Raw genomic sequence first — 24,271 nt, forward strand, 5'->3', positions numbered from 1 at the left:
GCGAGTTCAGTGTCTGAAATTACCCATTAGGTGTACGGCATATATTAATTAATGTGTGGCAGGATCAGTGCTATCAGTGGCCCAGTGTAGTTTTACATATCGCATAGTGTTTGCATGTGTGAGAAATAGGGAGTCCGGAGACCTTGTGTATGTATGAAATCCATATGGTTGAGTAACATGCCATCTTCTAACAGTGCCCCCACTGTTGACACTACTCCCTGCTCCCATGTGTGTAATTGTTGTCGTGTCAATACACCTGTTGTTCATCTATGCGCTGTGTACAAACCAGAGATTTGGGCTCCTGTGCTCTCCCTCGCATTGGCAGAGGCCCACGTGTATGGCTTGGGAGGACACCCAATTTATTAAGGGCGGCCAGCATGTGCTCCCTGCTTAGGGTATTAAACACCTGATGTAGATCAAGTGATATACAGCCTGCACTTGGAGATCCTTAAGGGTCGCGTGGTACAGTTTCTGTATATTTAGTGACGTGCTCCGGGAAATGTTTTCCTGAGATGGGTAGTGTGTGTTATCTAGGGTAGAAGTGCACTGGTACATAGTATACGGCCGATTCACGTGTGTAATAGGTGTGGTGGGGGAAAAAAGGAGCATTTGCACATGTACTTATTTTTGCTATGCCATGCATCTGATGACGGCCATCCCTGAACCCAGATGAAAAGGGATTTGGCTTGTTGGACGGAGGCTGTACCAGGTAGAGGAGGGTGGTGCGCCTGGAACCGGTTTTCTCGTGGGGACATTGTGAGCTCTCTCAACGCAGAACAGATCTGTGAGTCCCTCTGATGTCACTTCCAGCTGCAGGCACATTTCTTTGAACAGTGTTGTATTAGTTCCTTCACAGTTCTTGGATAGACCAACAATCTGCTCGTTATTGCGGCGCTAGCGGCCCTCTGCATCTTCTACGCGATCCTGTAACATGGCCACTAGTCTCTGGAGTTGTGTAAGTTGTCCTGTGTGGTCTTTGTGCTGTGGGGCTATTTCGGCCAGCTCCTTTGTGTTATTTTTGACAGTGTACGCCACTTTCCTGTGGTCTGTTTTGAGGAGAGGGAGGTCTGTTGTCAGGGTCCTCAGCCATTGTTTGATCGCTTTGCGAGAGTCAAGGACCTCCAGTAATATAATATCACATTTTTCTCCAGTTAAATCTGCCACTGTTGGGGGCACGCAGTCTTTAGCAGATGTGGTGGGTGAGTCTTTAGTTTCTTCAAGCCGCCCAAGATCGGACTGATCCGCTGTCTTCCCTCTTGTGCGCCCTATATTTCCAACTTATTACCGCTTAACTTTTTGCGTGTTCACACCTAGGAAATCAGCAAGTTATGCCAAAGAGCCAGGGTTATGCTTCTGTGTGGTGTTCTTCCAGAACTGTACTACATATAGTACACTGCTGTGGATTCAGTGGGGTGTCAATGGGCCATACCTGATGTGATTTGAGCGCCGTATCATCCACTGGTACGTATCGCCTGCACCACTGGCTGAGAGTGGGTCCTTTCTTAGATTGTGAGCAGGAACGGTAGCAGGCACCTCAATGCTGGTTATTGTTCATAGTATGAGCACATGTCCACCCTTTGACTGTATTACTTTAATGTCTGTAGGGGGGCCTCTTTGCTGTTTTTGATCCGCACTGCATTCGGGGGCACAGTGGCGATCGGCTCCTGCCTTACAACTTAATGTATATCAGGACTATCATGCCCCTAGGTGACACAGCTTTTATTCCTAAGTCATTCGCTCACTAGCGATTCTCACTGTGTTTCTGTTTGCTTTCTGACAGATTCAGAGGGATAACTCCTCCGTCCCGACACAGCCGCTCAGTTCTGGTGAGGCCCATCCCTTCAGCACCCTTGTACTCTGAAGACAAACATGTGGGTACCTCTGCTCATCGGTCCCAGCTTCGCTGTTTGCTAGCCTTTGCAGGCTTCGTCGCTCTTGTTGCTTCTCCCCAGCTTTCACTACAGCCTGACTGGTATATTAGCAGATATATCCTTCCTAGTGTAGAGAAATTCTAATGAAAGTGGTGAATAGTAGGTGTTTGACCCAAAGAGTTGTCCTGGGAAACACTATGTGTTTTTAAAATATCCCTCACACACTAAGAATCCCTTAGTGTCATGCTTCATCATGGGGGTTGAATATTGGTAGAATCTCTTTGTTTAGTTGAAGTTATATAGGAGGATGATTCTACTCTTATACCTCTCCACTCCCTCCTTTCGATGTTTTTGCTTGGGATCTTACCAGACCAGAACTAGGGTGTATGTGGTCCAGGAAGGGCCCCCGCCTCCAGCACCTCTGCTCCCTGGAGTCGGCCGCTCAGGTACCTCCACCGGCTGGACCCCGGTCTACTGTGGCGCCTGCTCGCCTCCATGTCTGTCGTTCTTGTGGTCTCACTCCAGTTCTCGCCACGGCCCAGCCTGGTCCCCTGCTGGTCAAGCCCAGGATACATGTAATATGGGAGAGTCCTCCCTGGCCAGCTCCTTCTCCAGCTGAGCTCCACTCCTCAGTTTCGCCAGCCGTTCTTTTTTGCGGCTGTCTTTTACATGGCCTTACCCCAGTTCTCACTGCAGCCCGGCCGGGTACATTTCATGCCAGGCCCATGATCTGTGTCATTACTCAAGCGTCAGATCCCACCATTTACGTCCCAGTGCCCATCGGCCACGGGACAGAGGTCTACACACCTTAAGGGTATAGTAGTAGGTGAGGTGAGATCCCAAGGTACGTACTCCCTCACTGAGTGCTAAGCCAAGGTGGCTCTGGTTAATAATGGCTATGTGAATGCTAACTTCTACTTTGCAAGGTAAACAAGATGAATTTTAAACTATTTGAAAGCCCTGCTGATAACGATGAAAGATCTGTCTTGTCACTGCATGCAAGCAATGTGAGTGGAAGACTGATGCCTGTCTTATTGTTGTCAACTGCTAATCTTTTGGGAAGGTGGAGGCATCCGGAAATTGAGGAAACTGTGTACTATCTACAGCTGCCTTTATTGAGGAATCTCCTCTGTTAACAAAGAGGCAGCAGTGTGATCCTTATCATCTGATGAATATTTTCAGGCTTTTGTCTCTATCAGGGATCTCACCATGAGCATACAACTGATTCAAAATGAAGTGCCAAATTTCCCTTACACTATAAAATAACACCCCGCACAAATACAGTAGCAAACTTTGGAGGGAGACATGGACTTTACAACTACAACAGAAACATGGCTGAGCAATACCTCTCAACCTATTGTGGACTTATACATTTTGTGAACAAAGGTAAAGTGGGTGGTGAAGTTGCAAAAAAAAACAATTTCTTATAAATGGGCCACAGCAGAATTCCACCATACATTTCTATTTGTCTCAGCAGACATCCAAAACCCATCCGGGGATAACAAAATATTTGTTGAACACTGCATGGACTTTATCACATCGCAACGTATCCTGTCTAACCAGCCCCAGGCCTTTGTAGGTTACTTTAAATTGCACTGGGGAGCTTCCAAAGACAATTCAGACCCTCTTTTCATTCATGACTGACAACAACTTGGCCCAATATTATCTGAAACCCATGCTTATCAAAGAGATTATTTTGTATCTGGTTGTTCCTGGCAATGATCTCATATACATTGAACACACAATTCCAGTTGAGTGGTCAGACCCCCACCAAATTCCTTTTGAACGAACCTTCTTCAAAACAGTAACCTGTGGTCAACCTGAAATATGCACAACCTTGATTAGGAACACTGAAAACACGAACCACAATATCCTGGATGCATGACTGATCGAGACACTCCTGCTTTATGACATATAAGCATATAAATATTGCAACTAGGCCATTTTAACACATTAGCGGCACACAGAATGATTTTGCCCCCCCCTTTAAAGACAAGCAATGGTAAATGCAATAGGTTTTACCTATGTGATTAATAATAAGCAGTTTTTTTGTTGTAGCTTGGTGAGTAGTTATGCTATATAAGCTACTGAAACTCTGTTAAAGTATTATGACTTGTAAATTGAGAAAGGCAATATATTGTGCTGTTACTGGTGGTATTATAAAGCGGGGCGATTAGGTAAGTCGGGAAGGACAAAGAAAAAAAACATGTACCCGATAAGTACAGTGTGAATGCAGATGAGGCCAGGGACTGAGGTCAAGTGAGGCGTGTCACTGGCGGCATCTTGCCTGACTGGAAAAACATCTTGCAGCAATAAATGCAGAGTTGTGCCAAGGGGGTCCCTTGTGTGCCTCTGCACAGAGGGCATAATGTTCTTCCCTGTAGTCTGAAGGGACACGATTTAAAAGACCAAGATATTAGTTTATGGGCCAAAAGGGCTAGGAAACCCACTGAAAACAGGTGATTGCCATATTTTACTACTAAACAGGCAGTCACACGTGCAATTACCTTGCATGCACTAGGGCCATTATCTGAATGGTGCAGCAGGTGCAGTTGTACAGGGGTCAAAAGGTCTAGGAAACCCAATGAACACCAAGTAGTGCTATATATTACTACTAAACAAGCAGTCACAAGTGCAAATACCTTGCAGGCACTAAGGTCATGATTTGAATGGTGCAGCAGGTGCAGTGGCACAGGGGCCAAAAGGTCTAGGAAACCCACTGAACACAGATTGTTGCATAATTTTACTACCAAACAAGCAGTCACAAGTGCAATTACCTTGCATCCACTAGGGCCATTGTCTGAATGGTGCAGCAGGTGCTGTGGCGCAGGTGGCCAAAAGGTCTAAGAAATGCACTGAACACCGATTATTGCTATATGTTACTAATAAACAAGCAGTCACAACAGCAGGTACCTTGCAGGCACTAGGGTCAAATTTGAATGGTACTGCAGTTGTAGTGGCACAGGAGCCAAAAGGTGCCAAAAGGTCTAGGAGACCCACTAAACACTGATTATTGCTATATATGTTAATACTAAACAAGCAGTCACAAGTGCAGTTACCTGTCAGGCCCTAGCTCCATGGTTTGAATGGTGCAGTGGCACAGGGCCCAAAAGGTCCAGGCAACCCATTGATACCGATTATTGGTATATTTTACTACTAAACAAGCAGTTGCAAGTGCAATTATACCGCAGGCACCAGGGCCATGATTTGAAAGGTGCAGCAGGTGCAGTGGCACAGGGGCCAAAACCTCTAGGAAACCCACTGAATGCCGAGTATTGCTATATTTTACTACTAAACAAGAAGTCACAAATGCAATTTCCTAGCAGGGACTAGGGTAATGATTTGAATGTTTCAGCAGGTGCAGTGGTACAGGGGCCAAATGCTCTAGAAAACCCACTGAATAGTGAGTATTGCTATATTAAACTACTAACCATGCAGTCACAAGTGCAATTACCTCACAAGCACTAGAGGCTATGATTTGAATGGTGCAGCAGGTGCATTGGCACAAGGGGCAAAGGATCTAAGAAGCCCACTAAATATCGATTATTGCTATATGTTACTACTAAAAAAGCAATCACACGTGCTGTTACCTCGAAGGCACTAAATGCCATGGTTTCAATGGTAAACCAGGTGCAGTGGCACAGGGGCCAAAAGCTCTAAGAAACCCACTGAACATCGATTATTGGTGTATTTTTTGGTTCTTTTGTAATCAATGCACCCAAAGTCACACAGCCATAAGCATCATTGTTTAAAAGCTATAGCTTATTGGATTTTTATGTCTACCTATGACTTATGTTACATTTGGTGCATTTATGTTGCATATTTTCAGTTTTTGTATAGTCCTAAAATGCTTCTGAATTTGAACACACTAACACCTTGGAGAGGGCGGGATGCCTGGCTTTCACCTTGCGGATACCCTGCCGGGGTTATCTCACAGGGGAATACCAGGACGGGTTCCCTAAGCAAGCGCTTAGAAACCGCTCGGTGATTTTGCGCTATATAAATTTCTGTACATTTACATTTACATTTACAGGGCATTCTCCATTCTATAACATCAGCACTTCAGCCATTGTAAACACTACATAAATACTTATAATTTACCACATGAAATTCCATTCCAAGCATTGGCAAAGCCAGATCTATTGTCTTTGTCAACGTTTTTTAGCCTTATTATACAGCAGCACTAGCTTTAGTGCAGCATAAATGAAAACATTTTCAAAGTGCTATAATTCAGACAATGCTGGCTATGTTATACATCTTTTTTTACATTACTTTCAGCCATTCGCAACATAAATAAAAACATTAGTAAAGCCAATAAATCTCACATAGGCAAGACCTATTGGCCTTTCCAGTGCTTGTGTAAAGGTGAGGCCTCCTACTGACTGTCAACGCTGCCTGGTGACCAGCATGCATCATGTGTTGTGTGTGTGCAGCCTCAGAGTAAAGCTGCCAAGTGTAACACCACTTTACCAATAACGAGCTAGTCAACTCAACTAAGATCAACTGCGGCGCTGAAGCATGTACTATGAGGGTAGGTATGTTCCAACAAAATCTTTCTAGTGGAACTTATGCATTTCGCGCTGTATCACAGCTATTTTGAATGGGACAACAAGTTCTATAACCAGTGCAACGGAACCTCAATGGGTTTTGGGGGGGCCCCCTCATATGCCAATCTGTTTATGTCTAAATTTGAACATGAGAACATCCTAAACAACACCAACTGGACCGATCACCTCGTGACGTTTAAGAGATAGATAGATGATTTATTTTTAATTTGGAAAGGCGACAAAGAACAACTGATTGCTAACATCATGGAAATAAATCAGCTTAATCCCAGAACCAAATTCACACATACCATCCAGAAGGAAACTATTGCTTTTTTAGACGTACAGATTACAATCATCAACCAAAAACTACACACTCAAGTGTACAAAAAACCCACTGACCGGAATTCTAGTCTGTTGTACCAAAGCTTCCATCCTGAAACTTTAAAAAAGCATTTACCCACTTCCCAATTTATCCGTCTCAAAAGGATTACCTCGGACCCTCATCAATTGGAAATGACTCTTACCGATCAGCTACATCAATACCAAAAACGCGGATATCCCAAAGATGTGTTGGATGAATCAATCAAAAAAGTCACCAATCTCTCAAGAGATCAATTACTGACATCTAAGCCTCAATCAAAAGAGAATAAGACAGTGTGTGTCTTAAAATACTCAACATCATCAACACAAATCAAAAGAATCATCAATCATCATTGGACCCTCATCAGAACAGAACCTGATTTAACCAATCTTTACAGCGATCAATTGACCTTCGCCTTTAAAAGATCGAAAAATCTTAAAGAGACACTAAACACCAAGAAAGTCATTAAAACTGCACCAAAAGGCATGCTGAAATGTTTGAATTGCATACACTGCAACAACATAATACCTGGCAACATTTTTATGCATCCTACTAAAGGTCACAAAATTGATCTACTGTATACAGGAACCTGTGACTCAAAAAATGTAATTTATGCAATCAAATGCCCATGTGGCAAAATTTATGTCGGCCAGACAGAAAGAAAGATTAAGACGAGAATATCAGAACACAAAAGCAATATTCGGACAAAAAATATGAAATCAGCATTATCAACACACTGGCTTGAAAATAATCATCAGATTACCCAACTCAAATTTACCATACTGGAGATACTCCCGCAACGCCAAGACATAGATCCCACTAAGCAACGATTACAAGCTGAATTTCACTGGATCAAGAAACTGAATTCCCTCCAACCAGCAGGGATCAATGATCGAATTGAATTTTCATGCTTCCTGTAAATTGCTGTCACTCCATATGGTTACATGAGCGACCCCCCACTCCTCCACGGATGACCCTATGAACACTCTCCAACAGAACTCTCTCTGTTTGCTAATCATATTGATTAAATGTTTCACATCGTATGTATAGATTCATACAATCAGCATGTTTGACTTTCGTACATTACCATTTTGCATATTATTTTTTCATGATGTCACTCAACACAGTACTGTGTTTTAATTTCATTTATGTTGCCATTGACGTTTGCCACATCCCAATTATGCATTAGTTTGTTTACATAACTTTGTTACAGAATTGTAGGTTGTTTATTAATGTTCCTCCGCGCTTTGACATTGATGAGCCTTTGTTTACTATTTCATGGCGCAACACGTGACCCCAGTAGACCTATCACATCATGCTTAATCGCCACGCTTTTCAGCGCATTTTGTAGACTCTTATTTTTTCTATATTTTTTCAAGCTCCGTAATAATTAACTTTCCATTTCATTCTCGGGTGTCTTTTCACCCGGTTCGATCACTTCCTACATCGCGGTTCATATTTTTATCCCGGTTTTTTTCGTGACCCGTATCACGTGACCCTTAGACTTAGCTATAACTAGGCTGCCCATTGGCTCTCCATCCATCAGGATCGGTTCCGCGTTCGGAACTGCGCGAAGACGACTCGTTACCATTGCGGTAAGCTCTCCGGTTCTGGTCATAGTTGGTCCTTCCCCTTAGGCCCTCATTCCTTTCCTTATTATTTTTAGCGCCCGGATTTTCGACCTGTGTACACACTGCTGGCAGTATGCCAGTTACTTGTATGTAGTTTTATCGCTATTGTGTACTATACCAGCTGGTCAGATTTGTTCTCGTTTGTAACATGCTTAACATACCGTTGTGACAAACGCTTGTTTATGTATAACCTTAGTAAGTATGCTTTATTATGTATAACCTTAGTATCCATGTTATGTATATGATTGGTCATCTTGACACCATGGCTCTTCTTCCTGAAAGTTAAGGTCTTGTATGTTTTCATTTTTTAGGCCCCTGACGAAGGGTTACTCCCACTAACCCGAAATGCATTGGGCAAGTAACGAGTAATATGAAGATGGAATGATGTTTGATCCTTGTGGAAAAATGAATTCTTGAAATGAATACTACATTGGAATGAAATAAATTCTGATTCAAGCTTTAAAAGAAGTTTCAGTTTGGATTTGTGATAATAACATTTGAAGAAACCCACCAGTTTCATGTGAAATTGCGCGCCTTACAGTGATTTCCTTATCACAGTTTGCTTATATGATTTAAGGCACTACCAGGCATAGTGCGACAAGGCAACGCGCTCGAACCAATTGAACCTCTATCAAATAGTGAGTGCAAGGAGATACTATTATTGAATAAACCATTTTCTTCCATCAACAAGGAATCTGATCTTTATTATCAAAATAACTTTGGGGCATATTAGCAAGGGCCATTTCGCCGCTTTAGCAGCACTTTTTGCTGCTAAAGCGGCGATATATTTATCGCCCTATTAGCAAGCTGTCGCTAATAGCAGTTAGCAACAGCTTTTAGGTGATAGCGACCGGTTTGGGGCCCGCTTTGCATGTCAGCGATATTTACCGCTAATGACATGGAAAGTGGGTGTACCCAAACTATTAGCGACTGAAAGCAGTCGCTAATACAGCTATCGCCTATTAGCAAGGCAGGCATAGCGATAAAAAAAATCGCGATTGTCACTATAATCTAACGCTTGCTAAAAACATGACTTACCTGTTTATCCAATGGGTGGTGGATTCTCTGGTTAAGTCCCCATTGGCGTTAATGCGTGAATATCGCTGGATTTCCAGCAATATTCATGCATTTCGCCACTATCGCTGGATATTTTAGCACAATGGGGAAAAATGTTGCTAATAGCAGATTTTCTCCGCAAACATATCCAGCGATAGGCAGCGATAAAAAAAAAATTGCGATAAATATCTTTATTTCTTGCTAATATGCCCCATTGTTACAAAGCGATGCCCCAGGTTTCAAAAATAATGCGCACAAGAACGGGCTACATAAACCCAAAAAAAGAGGCACCAGCTGATTTATCGCCCTTTTGTGGGGAAATTGCTCAGTCTGGCAACAAAAGACGTCTCTGCCTCCCCCCAACATTGAAAGACAAACTGGTCGCTTGCATTAGAAAATCACCCGCCCTGTGCTACTGCTTTTAGAAATGCATCACCCTCAAAGGGGACGTTTTCTGACACCCAGAAGGAAACCTATTGGCACTTCAGTAAAGCAACTACCATGATTGATAGGCCAGTTTCCAATCGGAATCCACCACGGTCTCTAGTGTAGGCAACGTCACGGGAAAGAGTGCGTGTAACTACCGAGAAAGCCATATACAGAGTAGCATGGCCAAGAGGCAGACACGTTAGAGTATGATTATTTTCATTGTACCAGAAGAAAGTAAGCCTCTCCACGAAGTATCCTACCAGCGATCGCAAATAAGTCGTTGTTTGTAAATTTTAAATAGAGGAAGTGCTTTTGAGCATTGAAAAAAATATGGATAAGAAATATTGGATACACAAATATTGATGACGTATAAATATATACATAAACAATTTATAAACCTAATTTATAAAAAAAAATGATTTCTGTACCTATAATAATTTATGTAACTATGTCGTAGTCATGCTGTGCTGCTCAGTGCCTTCTCCAATAAAATTAGCCAAGTACGGAGGGAGGTGTTTTCTGCCTAGTTCCTCTTTCAGCACAAAAATGTCCGTAGCATGAGTTACTGGTTCCACCAATCGATAGGAGCCAAGACCGGAATCGAAGCCCGTGATAGGTAGAAACCGGGAAATTTCTGAATTGGCAGGTACAAGTTAAGCGAATCAAATTAGAGGTTGATTCTTTCAACCAATTGGCATAGGGTGGGCGGAGGAGTGGGCGGAAATAGAAACCTGCCAGTCTTATAGTCTTATGTGGCTTTAGACTGCTGCCAGAGATTCCCGCGAAAGTGGTATCACTTTGTGCCCATTGGTAAGTACTGTTTCTAAATTCTCTTTTGAATGTTTATCTTGGACGGTAATAAGAAGCTTTCATTATGTTATGAATTAAAAAATATAATCCAAGTTTGGATTTCAAGGAAAAGCCACTTGACGGTTATTTTAGTGATGATTGCCACACGCTATCGGTGCTTGCCGCTTGAGAATAAGCAACTTGCTTGGAGAACTTACGAGATGTGTCATAAGTAATTTATAGCCAGGTATGAGTATATCTGGGGTTGAACTGAACGTCTTGAGCAAAAACGGTGATAGTGGTGGATACGGGTAGCCTCCCCAACATTGGGACATATATCTCCAGGACGTTTTCTCGACTCCTATCTGGCAACTGCTAAATTTCAGCTTCCCGGTGGAGGTACAGAATAAGTTTGTGCCCCGCCCGGCTGGCTCTGAACATCTGCTGGCCCTCGGGCAGGGTCAAGGTGTGACACATCGAGGTCAGATGAACTGAACATAAGAAGCAGACCCGAAGAGGTGGTCCACGGTTTATGGGGTAATATAAATGAAGTTATAATGGAATACAATTTAATTAATTTGAATTTCCAGCCCCGCTGCTACAGCATCCTTTCAAATACACCAGTTGCTTGCGTAACATACACCTGTGATGTTCTCTGGTGCTAGCTATCCAGCTGCGGCAGTGTCTCTGTATATGGAGACTTATGTCTGTAGATGGTCACCATAGTGCCCGTACATGGTGTGAAAGGTGAATAGTGCGAGACACAACAGTGCACCCAGAGTGCACTAGGAGTTGGCGTCTGAACTGTCCAGATTTAACATACGTGGCTGATCACTTAATCTATCCTTTATATCACAGAGTGCTTCTGCTTCTTTCATGGCATGATGCGGTGCAAACTAGTGTATAATGCAGATTTTCCAGTTTTAATTGGAAGAAAATCATGATTTTATTAAATGTATGAAGGCTAATATTATGCATAATCCTTTATTGCTCTCATACATAGCAGCAACAGGAATCTTGGAATTAGAATACAATAAAACTCTAGAACATACATGATGCAGTGCAAACTAGTGTATAATATTGATGCAGAGATGTTTTCTTAGCATATAGCGCATCATGCATTCTGTTCCTGGACGCTGTTGTGTTTTCTGTAGTACTACGATATCAAAGACTATTGAGGACCCATCCTGAAGCGATGCGCTAACAGTGCAAAGCAGAGATATATGGAGCCTGTTGTGTAATCTGTTCCCAATGCATTGTTGCGTACCAGGTGGACACCTTGGTAACTATATTCCAGAGTTCTTCACTTCTCAATATAATTTTTCTGCCTTATTGCTTGCATGTACATTATACTTGCGGTCATTGCAGTTAAGACATTTTATGGCTGCTTCGTTTTTATAGAACTTGCCTCATAGTACGTACTATTTTGCTTTTTAGCTCAACTGCTTCAAAAGATACTTAAGCTGCACACGTGCAGTCATGGAGTGGCCAGGGCCCCTTGGAAGCGTTAACTAGTCATCTTTCAGTAGCCGATTGCTGCATTTAGGTGTCAGCTGGCACTAATAAGGTGAAACGTTTGCTTAGGCAGTATCCATGCATAAAATGACCAAATAGTAAAATATTACTATATAATTTCCAACTAAATTGTCATATAACTCTAGTTGCCATGATCTTAACAAAATTTCTTAAAGGCGGGAGATACTTGATCCATGTTAAGTGTCTAAGCATTGCTAGTTGTTGTTTTTTTCTTTGTGTTATTATAAGCAATATTTTCAAAATGTTTTTAGACAACCTTCGTCATCAGTTCATGCCATAACATTGTGAAATTGTTCTGTTGATTTTTCGCCTATGTAATCCACACTCGCAGGTTTAATCCCAGAACTCTTTCTTTTTGTCCTCCTGAAGTCGATTAACAGGAGAACAATTAAGAGGGATTACTGTTATATTTGTATAGTAAATCATTAAGACACCAGGAAGCAACTTTCTTAAACTCGAGCACCCCCCCCCCCCCCCCCCCCCCCCCCCCCCAAATTACAGTTCCAGCCTAGGAGACATCTAATGCTTTTGCAGGTTTCACAGGACTAGCGGTCATTAGTAGCATAGGGCAAAGTAAGACAAAAACATACCCAGCAAACAGACAACCAATGACAACAGTCTTATCCAAATGCTTCTCGCCATTTTGATACAAAAATAAACACTTTAGTGTTTATTCAGAGGGCAGGATGATACACAGCTGATATCACAGACACTAGACCCTGGATGCACTCTGCATCATAGAAAAATGACTCAACACCCCCTCCACACATTTTAGCACTCTGAATCCACTAGGGCACCACTGTCTGCACATTGACCTCCCATGCGAGAAATGACGTGGCCTTGCTATTATCCACAAGTACTGATGATTATGCACTCTTCAGGAAACACTTATTATAAAATGCCTCTTGTCGCCTTATACTCTGTCACATTAATTTTATGTTCATAGTATAGGGCTTTTGGAGCGTCTCACCGTCAGCTATGTCCTACAGAACAGCAGAGTACATTAATTAATCATAAGGTAAGTGTGGAAAAAAAATAACTTTATTGAAGAGATCCGACGTTGAGAATTGAGTCTTCTAGGTTGTGTATCTTTGAGAATAATGTTGTGAAAACAAGAATTGGCAGAATCCTTCTTTCCTTCATGTTTGAATTAGATAAAAAAAAAATATACTGTTACCTACTTAACACAAATTGACCCACCAGCCCCATATAATACTAAAGCTTTTCTTTTCATGTCGAGAATGGCAATATAAGCAGATTCATTGCATGTTAATAGTAGCATATGTTTCACTGACTAGTATCCACCTCAAGGTTCGGATTGTTCCGATGTGAATTTTCTATCGTTAGTATTTGAAGTTGTCATCCCCCGAAACTAAATGTTGATGGCTTTCATTTTTCTTTTTAATTTAGGTATCGACATGCTTTATAGGAATCCTCATAAGTTGTTTCCGTCAGTTCTTGAAGTTGGATGATTTTTTTTCTCCAATGGCTTTCGAAGCTCTAAAATGGAGGAGCGTCCGGATTGGCTCTGGATGGGTTGCTCTTTTAGTGGCACTTTTGGGGTTCGTCCTGGTGGTCCTGTGCCCACTAGGGGGACTAGAACAGCAGTGCCATGCTCTTGTGAAAGGTCTGTCTCTGTTGAGGCTTACGTTCTGGGACGGTAATGAGCGAACCACAAAGTACCCTGGGCAGACAACAGGACTTGCAGTGGCCTCGACTGCTATCGAGTTACTCGTCCTTAAACCTCGGCCCACAGCAGGTAAATATGTTTTACTGGACTTGGCAAATGGGAGGGAAAAGTGTCCGCATTCAGAATAATATAAAACTTCTTTTCTTGGTTAGCTATATACTATGTGATATATTTTTGATTTGAATTGATTGCTTAACGTGATTTTTTTCTCCCATATTGTCTTGTCACTACTTCAAAATTCATGGACTATGAAGAACCATGAATAACCTACCTGTTATGTAATGTTACCTACATGTTTTTTTCCATCGTGTGAAGGTCATCTATTGATCTACAATCTGCTGTTCCCCAAAAGGGGCAGCTTGCTTAGTCATAAGGAAACAGTAATATATAATGCACTTGGTACAGTCTTTACACAATGACCCAGAAAGACCAAGGGACTTGTTTGTAAGTTGTCGAGTTAGTGATACAGCTGCAGAATAAAGCCAGGGCACCTTGTATGATTTTTAACTGGTACAATGCATGAGCTTCACATTACAAAAGTGTTCCTACCAGTGTTTTGCCATTATAGTGGATTCTTCTTTTCATTAGCTATATTTATCAAAATTTCAGGAATATACACCACTATTAATTTAATAAACATGGACACAGAGGCTATTTGTTTTAAGGGACTGTGGAGCTGACTTGCACGTTGCCAGACACAAGGCTTCAGATAAGTTATGTTGGATATTGAAACCCACACACACTCCAAAACCTGGTCAATACTAAATACTAGCAAACTGTGAAAACAACCCAGGTGAGGCCGTCTGCCTAAGCATGAGCAAGGTGAGCAACTGGATAGATTGCAACTGCCTGAAATGTAATGCCTCAGACACTGAGGTTATCGTTTTCAGCAATAAACCCTCTCTTTGGACACTGGACTGGTGGCCTCCAGAGTTGGACACACTGCCTACACCTTCAACTAAAGTAAAGCACCTAGGATTCTTGGTAGACGGCAAACTGATATTCAAGGACCAAGTTAAAAAAGAAATGGTCTCTGCCTCTTTCTGTTCCCTAAGGCTTATAAAATAAAATCGACAGATTTCTGCCTCCCAAATTTTTAAAAACAGTAACCATGGCTATGGTCCTCACAAGGATTGACTACTGCAATAGTCTCTACCTTACTCTTGCATCAGGTCTTTTGAAAAGACTAGAGATCTCGCGAAACGCTGCTGCTCATTTCATCTTCAAAATTCCCAAATATGAAGTGACCAGAGATGCCATCAGGAAACTGCGTTGGTTGCCAGTTAGACAAGTTCAAAGCCCTCTGTCTGGCATATCAATCTCTGCATCGACTCGGGCCAGACCATTTTAAGAGGAAATTTAAATGGCATGTACCAGCCAGAGCACTGCGATCAGGCTCTGCCAGGAACATGACTGTTCCCCCTTTTAAGAAGGCCACTTGGGGGGCTGGGGGTAGAGGTTTTTCAGGAATACTGCGATACTCTGGAATAGTCTGCCACTGACTCTGAAAGCAGCCCCCTCCCTACTTAGTTTTAGAAAAGCCCTAAAAACATGGCTCTTCACACAGGATTAGAAGGCACCTTGTGCACTCGCCTAACCCGCTGCAGACACTGGCACTGTCTTAGTCGGACCTCTATAGCGCCAAGCGCCCCCTGGCATGATGAGCTGCGCTCCATAAATTACATTTACATTACTGACATCTATGTCCATGGTCTGCCCGCTGCATTATGATGCAGCAGGCAGAGGGACCGTTAGCCTAACTTTCGACTGACTCAAGGACCTGCCAGTGCGTTGGAAAACACCAGGCTCTGCTCCGCCGTCAGGATTATGATGGCTCTTTCTGACCACATTTTCATGTCAGTCTTTCCGACATAGAATAGCTGTCAGAAAGTGTCCTTTGGGGCCTGTAGTAGGGCCCCCTGACCCTCTGCTAGTGTATATTTAAAATGTTTACATATTCACAGGCCTTTAAACAACTGCATCACACATTTTGGAGCCCCATTTATGTGTGTTTATATGTATTTATGCCTTTAATTAATTAATTGTGGGTTTGTAATGCATTAGAATCGACTCCAATAGGAGTATCTCTGCTCAGTAGACCGCTGGGGAACCCGTCCTGGCTTTCCCTGTGAGATGGTCCCTACTGGGTATCTCCAAGGTGAAACCAGGCATCCCCGGCGTATGTGGGGGGCCGTTGTGGAGATGAGGCAAGCTAATACCCAGAGTTGCCGAGTGTGATCCCTGGTTAGAGTAGGCACCGAGGTGAGAATTATCGAGTCCACTGACCCTGGTCCACAACCCTGCCGCATCGGGAATAAAACCCTCGTCCCGGGCCGTCCTCTGGTCCCGGGCCGTCCTCTGCTCTTGGGTCTGTTGCCTCTAACCAGTGAGCCACACCACTCCTTTAACAAGAAAGATGTGTATAGAAAGCCCTAAGAGCTCTGGTAGAGTTGGTGTTCCAGCTCTCAATTCTGAACATACTTCTGAGGTCATCATCATTGCATCGAGATGTTTTCAGTCAGATCAAGTATTGTTAACTGCTAAAGCAAAGGCAATATTTTGGCAAAAAGACAAGTTGTTTTCGAGCAAATGAAAATGTTAGTGTGCATGTGTAAAACTGTCAAGCTGTGTTTCTTTCTTTAAAAACTTTACTTTCACTGTTAAGTTGAACATCTTTCAATCTTATTTTGTTTTTTTCCAGATGTCAAGTTAGAGGCTAAAGCTGCCTTTAACCAGGCCATAGAAATGAAACGTCAAGGAAAACGAGAAAAAGCTCACAAGCTCCTCCTGCATACCCTCAAGATGGACCCTGATCACGTTGATGCTCTGACAGAGATGGGAATATTTCTTGAGGAAGAGAAGGACATCATCCAAGCTGATTATTTGTATTCCAAAGCACTGACAATTGCCCCTCGTTTTGAAAAGGCTCTAGTAAATCGTGATCGAACATTGCCTCTTGTTGAAGAAATTGATCAGCGATACTTCAGCATTATTGATCGGAAAGTACAAAAAGTGATGTCAATTCCTAAAGGCAACTCTGCTTTACGCCGTATCATGGAGGAATCTTATTACCACCATATTTATCACACAGTCGCCATTGAAGGCAACACTTTATCTCTATCTGAAATCAGGCACATCATTGAGACCAGATATGCTGTTCCTGGGAAAAGCCTGGAAGAGCAAAATGAAGTTATTGGCATGCATGCTGCTATGAAATACGTGAACACCACTCTGGTATCCAGAATAGGATCGGTCACAATTAATGATATTTTGGAAATACATAGGAGGGTGCTGGGCTATGTTGACCCAGTAGAAGCTGGAAGATTCAGGACAACTCAGGTGTTTGTTGGACATCATATCCCACCACATCCTAGAGAGGTAGAGAAACAAATGCTCGAATTAGTGCAGTGGCTTAACTCCGAAGATGCCATGAGTTTGCATCCTGTAGAATTTGCAGCCTTGGCGCATTATAAATTGGTTTATGTTCATCCATTCATAGACGGTAATGGCAGGACGTCTCGATTGCTAATGAACCTAATATTAATGCAGGCAGGTTATCCACCCATCACCATTCGAAAAGAGCAGAGATCGGAGTATTATGATGCCCTGGAAATGGCCAATGATGGGGATGTGAGACCTTTTATACGATTCATTGCCAAATGTACTGAGTCTACGTTGGATTTGCTCCTGCTTGCCACAACTGAACATTCTGTTGGCCTACCTGAAGCCAAACCCAAGTTTGATGGTTGCAAGCAAACTATACCAGTTAAAACATAATTCTAGTGTAGGCCATTTTGTACATTAATGGCATTTCTTTGCACAGGTATTGTTGCTTGTCACAATGCCACCCCTGCCTTTTTATCTAGGCCACCTGTCCATGTTGTTAACCCTCTGCTTGTGTAAGAGGTAATAACTAATATCTATAAACTATCAGAGATACATTTTTCAGTGTGCCCATAGCACACATGTAAAATATTTGTAAGTTCTAAGCCAAGCAGCTGCATGTTTCAAATTGTTTGCTTCCTTGGTACAACCCAACACATTATAGTGGGTTAACAGTTGTAAAAGGGAAAACAAATGTAATTATTTTATTTACTCTGTTCGTAATCATGTATAAAAATATTGTTTTAAATAAAATATGGGAGGTGGGGTGGGAGCCCCCCGGGAACCCCGCCCGCACATTCAATGTAGCTTATTTAAAAACCTTGTGTTTAACTCTACGATATGACCAACTATCCATTGATAATCCCAAAATACAATTCCGGTCTCTACACCAAGATTCATTGTGTTTTTGTTGAAAGAACTGGAAACGCAAATACATCTTGTTTTTCGTGAGCCATTCAGCCACGGGAGTTCTTTTTTACCATTTGTAAACAACAGCTACCTTGGTTATTTATTTATTTTTTAAACAGTTTAGCACATTTATTAATTTAGATTTAAGTTTTATTGCTTTGTTTAAAAATGCTATTTCTGTAATCAAACAGAATCAAACATGTACTGTATGATGTCCTGTAGGTTGCATGTTTAGTTGTTTGTTAGCATGCAAAAATATTTTTTGTGCCTGTCTGAAAACCTTTAAAAAAATATGGCACCCAAACAGCGAGAATGCAGGTTTGTTGCAATTTTGTGCTGTTTACATGTTAATATTCATTATGCATTTACATATGTATAAAATCTGTTTGTAAAGCTGTTGATCTGGGGAGATATTTTAGAAGTGGCGGACTTTACCTTCAATTTAAACAGAACGCCTCTGGTTCAAGAGGTCTAACGCTCTTGTTGGGTGACTGTATGTTTGTTCTGCTTTACACCACTGCCAGCTCCGAAGATAGTGGTGGAACAGTATAAACTTACTGTGAGCTGTGTGTACTTTTGAATTAGTGGGAAATAACACACTACCCTCATGTTCTAATCAAAAAGCATGGTTACTGCACTGAGCCTGTAGTTGGTTATGGACATCTCCAGTACAACCATTTGCCAAGTATTATGATGTTGGTACAGTGCTAGTCACTTTCCTGTTACTTTGGCTGCTTTTTCGAGGAGCCAATGGTTCTATCGGGCGGTGAGTTATAGAAGTGCGCTCACAGATAATTTTGTGCACCAAAAAAACAGCTGTGCTTTTCAAGCATTACCTTCTAAGGCACTGGTTTGTTGATCTTTAGAACAGACAATCTCAATAAATGGTCCAATAAAAGCTTTTCCATAAGACAAAAGCTGCCAAATATAACTTGCTCCGGTTACCTTTTTGCCCCCCCTGGCCCTTTTTTCGCTTAGCAATAAAAGATTACAGTTATAAAAAAGCCCCATTAATATTGAATATAATGGAACCGTTAAGCAGCTCAAGGAACCTCTATGTGTGAAATGGGTGTAGGGCATGTTGAAGTCTTTTACAAGTTTTTTTAGTCATTGTAATAACTTTCTTCATATTTTGTTATACATATATTTCAATGTATATTGAAAGTCGATTTGTAGTTGTAATGGCAATGATAGAAAAATGATAAATTTAACATTTTCATATCTTGCAAAGGGTCTACCTTGTTGACAGAAATATTATCTGGCTATTCACATTTCATAAACTGAAACCGATAGCACTTTAACTCCTGCTCCCAGCTTAATGTGATCGTTGTAAATCATATATGTTGATGTACCAATTCTACCATCTTACACATGCTTCTTTAGATCCACACCCATGAATCATCTGCTGGCAAGAAAAGCAAATCGTCAAATGTTTTATAGCCACATCGTTGGGTAAGACAACTACCCAAGTCATATGCAAGGCATGGGCATACTTCTATTTAAATATTTCTTACAGCCAGAAGAACATTCTGAATCATTTTGTCTTGTTTGGGGGAGGTGATAATAATGGTTTGCACTCCACCTTAGACAGCTCTTGAGAAGAAAAGTGAATAAGTGGATCTTAAGTCTCATCTGTTCTACTAGGCTTGAAGCTTACCTGGTAGACTATGACTTCTGCTTTCAATAGTGTATTACTGCATGTCTTTACAGGCAGGTTGTAGACAATGTATTGTTACATCAGCCATAAAGGAAGTATATTCCTAGTTGTCTTTTTCATCCTAGTGTGGGTGAGACCTCAAAATGTGTATTAGGTCATTATGGAATGCTGATGAAGAGTTCAGATTGCGTGTTGCCTATCGAAACAAACATCTGGTGACTACAATACACTATTTGCGGGAAAATCGTAATGTGTACCTACTAATCAATGTTATTCGCTGCCTGCACATATCACGTGAAATGACAAATGCATTTTTAGCACATAGAACGATTACTTACTGTATTGTAAAGCGAAGTATTGGCACAGTGATGACGGTACCAATCTGCCATTGTAGTTTGTCGTTGAGTGTTGGTTTTAAACACAATCATACCCACCACTTTGATTTTAAAATGCTTTTTGTGTCCATCTCAACAAAAAGTGGTATTCTAGAATTCTATTATGGAGACCTCATTCTTAGCTTTGGATGTGCCTTTTTCGTAAATGAAGCTTTTCCATCACTCCATATAAAATGGAAGTATATACTCGTACTTGATCTCCAGTGGGTTTAAACATTAACAGCTGTTTGTACTGTCTATATACTGTTTTCTACTTTCTAAATTCTCTTTCTGCACTTTATCTTGACAAAAATGAAACTTTGCTGTTACTCATCCTCTAATGCAATGAGTATTTTTTGTAACAGATGGCATGCACTAGCCATCGATTGTCATTTCCTTTAGACAAAGATGAAAGACCATATGTCCCTAGTGTTTCTATAAGGAGGATTGTTGGGTGGGGGGGGGGGGGTATTGTTTTATTAAAACCTCTCCATGTTTGGATTTTAATTGCTTTTACTTCCCTCGTAATCCATTTCCCATGTTGAGGTGTCAAACCAATTAACCTTCTTGCCAGCAGAGTTCTGGAAAGGGTCGTTGGGTTAAAAAAATATTTAATGAATGACAAGCTTTGAATTTTAGTTACTGTATGTTTTGCCTACAAGGATCTAACTCAAACCGTGCTAATTTTAACAATATCTTTTCAACAATATCTTTGCAAGTATTTTGTGTATGGCAAAAAAAAATGTCCAACCCTATAACTAAAATGGAGGTTAAATCAAATTCTGACCTCCTTGAAAAGGATCTGGATGGGCTTGTTTAGGTATAAGCCCCAGTTCATTTATTTGTAAGTCTGTGAGGCTATGTCTTCCTGCGATGATAAGATATATAAACAAATTGCCATGTAGAACTTGTCTTGAGACATATTGACCAACAATTAGATGTGGCAAAAGGGCCATGCAAATCTTATTTGTCAGAACTATTGCCATTCAAAAAGCATGTTATGAAACTACCATAAAGGCCATATGAGCAGCGACACTTGTTATACAAGTACTGTCATGTAAAAGGAGTGTGTTTGCAGATAGCACTTTATTTGAGAAAATTGTATTTTATTAACAAATATAGTATATATTATTCTATTCCAAAATAAATTATTTTGTTATCAACTTTGTTTCTTCCTTTTCTGTACATTGGTGACTTCAAAGTTCTTTTAATGCACAATGCCAGATTGACAGCTGGAAGTACTGCTAGTTGCACATACAATGGAAACCCTTCTCCATAAAACTGACCATATGGAAAGGTGGAAAAAGAACCAAAGATCAGTGTAAGCAATGGCATACTGCATGGTAAAAGTGGTGCAGCACTGCATGGTGCATATAATATACAGGATACAAAGTAACATTGTAAATTGAGCCTCAAAGCTGATGCATATGTTATAAATTTAGGAGGTTTTCAGGACTTTAGATCTTAAAAAACTATGTTACTCTTTTTCACCTGCGTCGAGGAGAGCGATGGAAAATGATGGGACAAAAAAAGTCTCAGACTCTGAAGACTTCATCCATAACAGATAATGTTCATTAAGAGACATTTCTGGGTAGAAATAAAATGCTTTTTATGTGGCAGATGAAGGGATAATTGTGCGTAAGTAACCGAGAGAGGGTGATAAAAGGAGTGCCTTGATGTTGCGTTTGTGGTTGAATAGATCTTTCTGTACAGTTACTAGGTAGGAGTAGAAGTTTCATGATGGCTCCCCGTCTTCTAAACTTCTTCATTGAATGGGAATTGGCTAAGTCAGTAGGTCTAGGCTTGGGGAGGGAGAGATGAATGGAAGAAAGGAGGGGAGTGGTGAAAGAGGGAATTAGGGATAAGGGGTAGCAGAGAAAGAGGGAGAAAAAATAGTCCCTCCCATGAACTGCAAAACAAGATCTGATGTCCGCAGCGGATGGATACAACATCCAGCCAAATTTCTGAGATTTAAATGCTTTTGGGTGTGCTTAACAGAAGAAGACGGAGGACATCCATTTAATCAAGAGCTGGGAAGTAAGATAATCAACAAAGTCATCCAGTCATGAGGAAGCAGCATTTCTATTTGAAAACAATTGGTCTCCAAAAGACAGCTGAAGCTGTCTGCAGCCGAAACATAAACAAGGAATTTATATTGCACCTGTGAGCTGATCTCCCAGATTATTGGTAGTTGCTCATAAAAGTTGTGTAATGTTAATTTCTTCTGCTCATTTCTCTGTGGTTTTTTTTGTGCTGGCAGAGAGCAGGGTCTCTATTTTTGTCAAGAGGACACATTTGGAGACCCTTCACCCAAGCAGAACTCGTCATCTAGGCCGCTGAAAGATAAAACCCTGCTGCCCAATAAGCCTGTGGACAATCGTGCTGGAGAAGTCACATGCGCTGCTAAAGAATGACGAAACACGACCACAGGCGTTTTTGTAAATGTATTACACTTGTAACAGGTTAGCTGGCCAGCACTCCTCGGTCGGGGGATTGGCCTCGCCCCCCTAGTTATTTTCGTTTGCAAATGAAGGTGGTCGACAACAGACACTAGAGTTACAGAAGTATGGGGGGGGGGTGGATTTCAAAAGTTTACTTACTAGCTCTGCGGTTAAAACATGATACGTGAGCAACACAGCACGACTTCCATGGTAGAAACTGCTCTCTGCCCTGCAATGGCATATGAGCTTTCTGATATCACAAAGGAGATGCTCCACACTGGCATGCTACTTTATTAATATCCCTGTGGTTATTCATAATAAATCTCTAATTAGAATAACTCTCCGTTTCTAGTCCAGCCTTGGAATATCACTGGATTTATTTAAAAGGGGTGAGTTACTGCAGTTCACCAGGGGCTGCATTATATAAGGTGCCCCGGGTGTGCATCAAGCGTTTGTGCCCGCTTTGCGTGCCTCCGGGGCACTTTGGTATTATAGAAGTGGGCTCAGACGCGATCAACAGAGGGTGTTCCCGCCATATTACAGACGCGGGCGCAGAGTCAAAGAAGTCCTTAAAAGGTGCACTGACAGTGCGCCATTTAAAAGGTGGCGCACTGTCAGTGTGCCCCCCTGAGAGCAGCCCTCTGCAGGGGGTCCCATGGACCCCGTACATTCCCTTGCAGGTGGATTCAGTCACTGACTGCACTCGCCTGCAAGGGGATCTCTAATCCCCTTTGAAAGTGCAGGTCGGGTGCCGCCTGCAGTGTTAATACACGGAGCAGCTGTTCCATGTTTTCACATGAATGCGCTGCCCCGAGAGCAGCACATTCACCATAATGGGGAGCATTGGCTACGTCTGGGCGTAATCCATGCCAATATGTTTTACGGCCCCAGGTGTCATTCAGTGGTACTGCTCATATAAGAGGCCCACCTCTTGGGCACAAGATGCTCCCCCTTGGGGAGGTTTGGCTAGAACGGGGTACACCATACTGTGCATACCCATAGTGATTCATAGATGGCGCCCGTTAATGATCTCAGATGACGATGGACTCCTTAGGCTGCTATATCTCAGTGACTGGTACAATAAATGGAAAACAATGCAATTTCATTAGTGTTTATGATCCCCTCCCACCCGAAGTGGCTCAATAGGAGTAGTGAGCTGACTATAGAATTTTCTCAGAGGCTGACAGTCATCGGTCGAGATTTCAATTCTGTCATGGACTGTGAGAAAGATACAGTGGACACTGTTTCTGGCCCACATAGAACCGCTGCAATAGTGTACTGTGTTTTGGTTCATGTGGCGGTTATGGAATATCAATACAGGAGTGTATATCCACGTTTCTATGGCCCTTGGCTTCATGTCTCGAATCAATTACCTATTTATGCCGGCATATTCCCAGGTTTACAACACATTGTAAATCTGGGAATGTGTCAGGTTCCATTGATGTTGCATGGGAACACCCACAGCAACACCCTTGAAACGGCCTTTTCACGCAGAGTAATGCGTGAAAGGGGTCCATATTTACACGGCAATGAAAAGTCTATGAGGGTGACTATGTGGCCTTGTAAATATGGGAAGGCACACTACTCCTCAGGTGC

The 24,271-nt window shown here is 41.9% G+C and overlaps 1 protein-coding gene across 1 annotated transcript; it reads left to right on the plus strand.

Annotated features, from left to right (window-relative positions):
- Nucleotides 1-10,605: 10,605 nt before the first annotated feature.
- FICD (FIC domain protein adenylyltransferase) lies at nucleotides 10,606-21,397 on the plus strand. Its single transcript, XM_086943089.1, has 3 exons — nucleotides 10,606-10,705; nucleotides 13,631-13,979; nucleotides 16,612-21,397. Exons 2-3 carry the CDS (start codon nucleotides 13,706-13,708, stop codon nucleotides 17,685-17,687), a joined length of 1,350 nt encoding a protein of 449 aa, XP_086799215.1. The 5' UTR covers nucleotides 10,606-10,705; nucleotides 13,631-13,705; the 3' UTR covers nucleotides 17,688-21,397.
- The last annotated feature ends 2,874 nt before the right edge of the window (nucleotides 21,398-24,271 follow it).

Source organism: Lissotriton vulgaris, chromosome 11, assembly GCF_964263255.1.
Source record: "Lissotriton vulgaris chromosome 11, aLisVul1.2, whole genome shotgun sequence".
Taxonomy (NCBI): Eukaryota; Metazoa; Chordata; class Amphibia; order Caudata; family Salamandridae; genus Lissotriton; species Lissotriton vulgaris.

Coding starts and splice junctions, on each gene's coding strand:
- FICD (XM_086943089.1), top strand. CDS start 13,706: ATGGCTTTCGAAGCTCTAAAATGGAGGAGCGTCCGGATTGGCTCTGGA. Junction 13,980..16,611: donor TAAACCTCGGCCCACAGCAG/GTAAATATGTTT, acceptor GTTTTTTTCCAG/ATGTCAAGTTAGAGGCTAAA.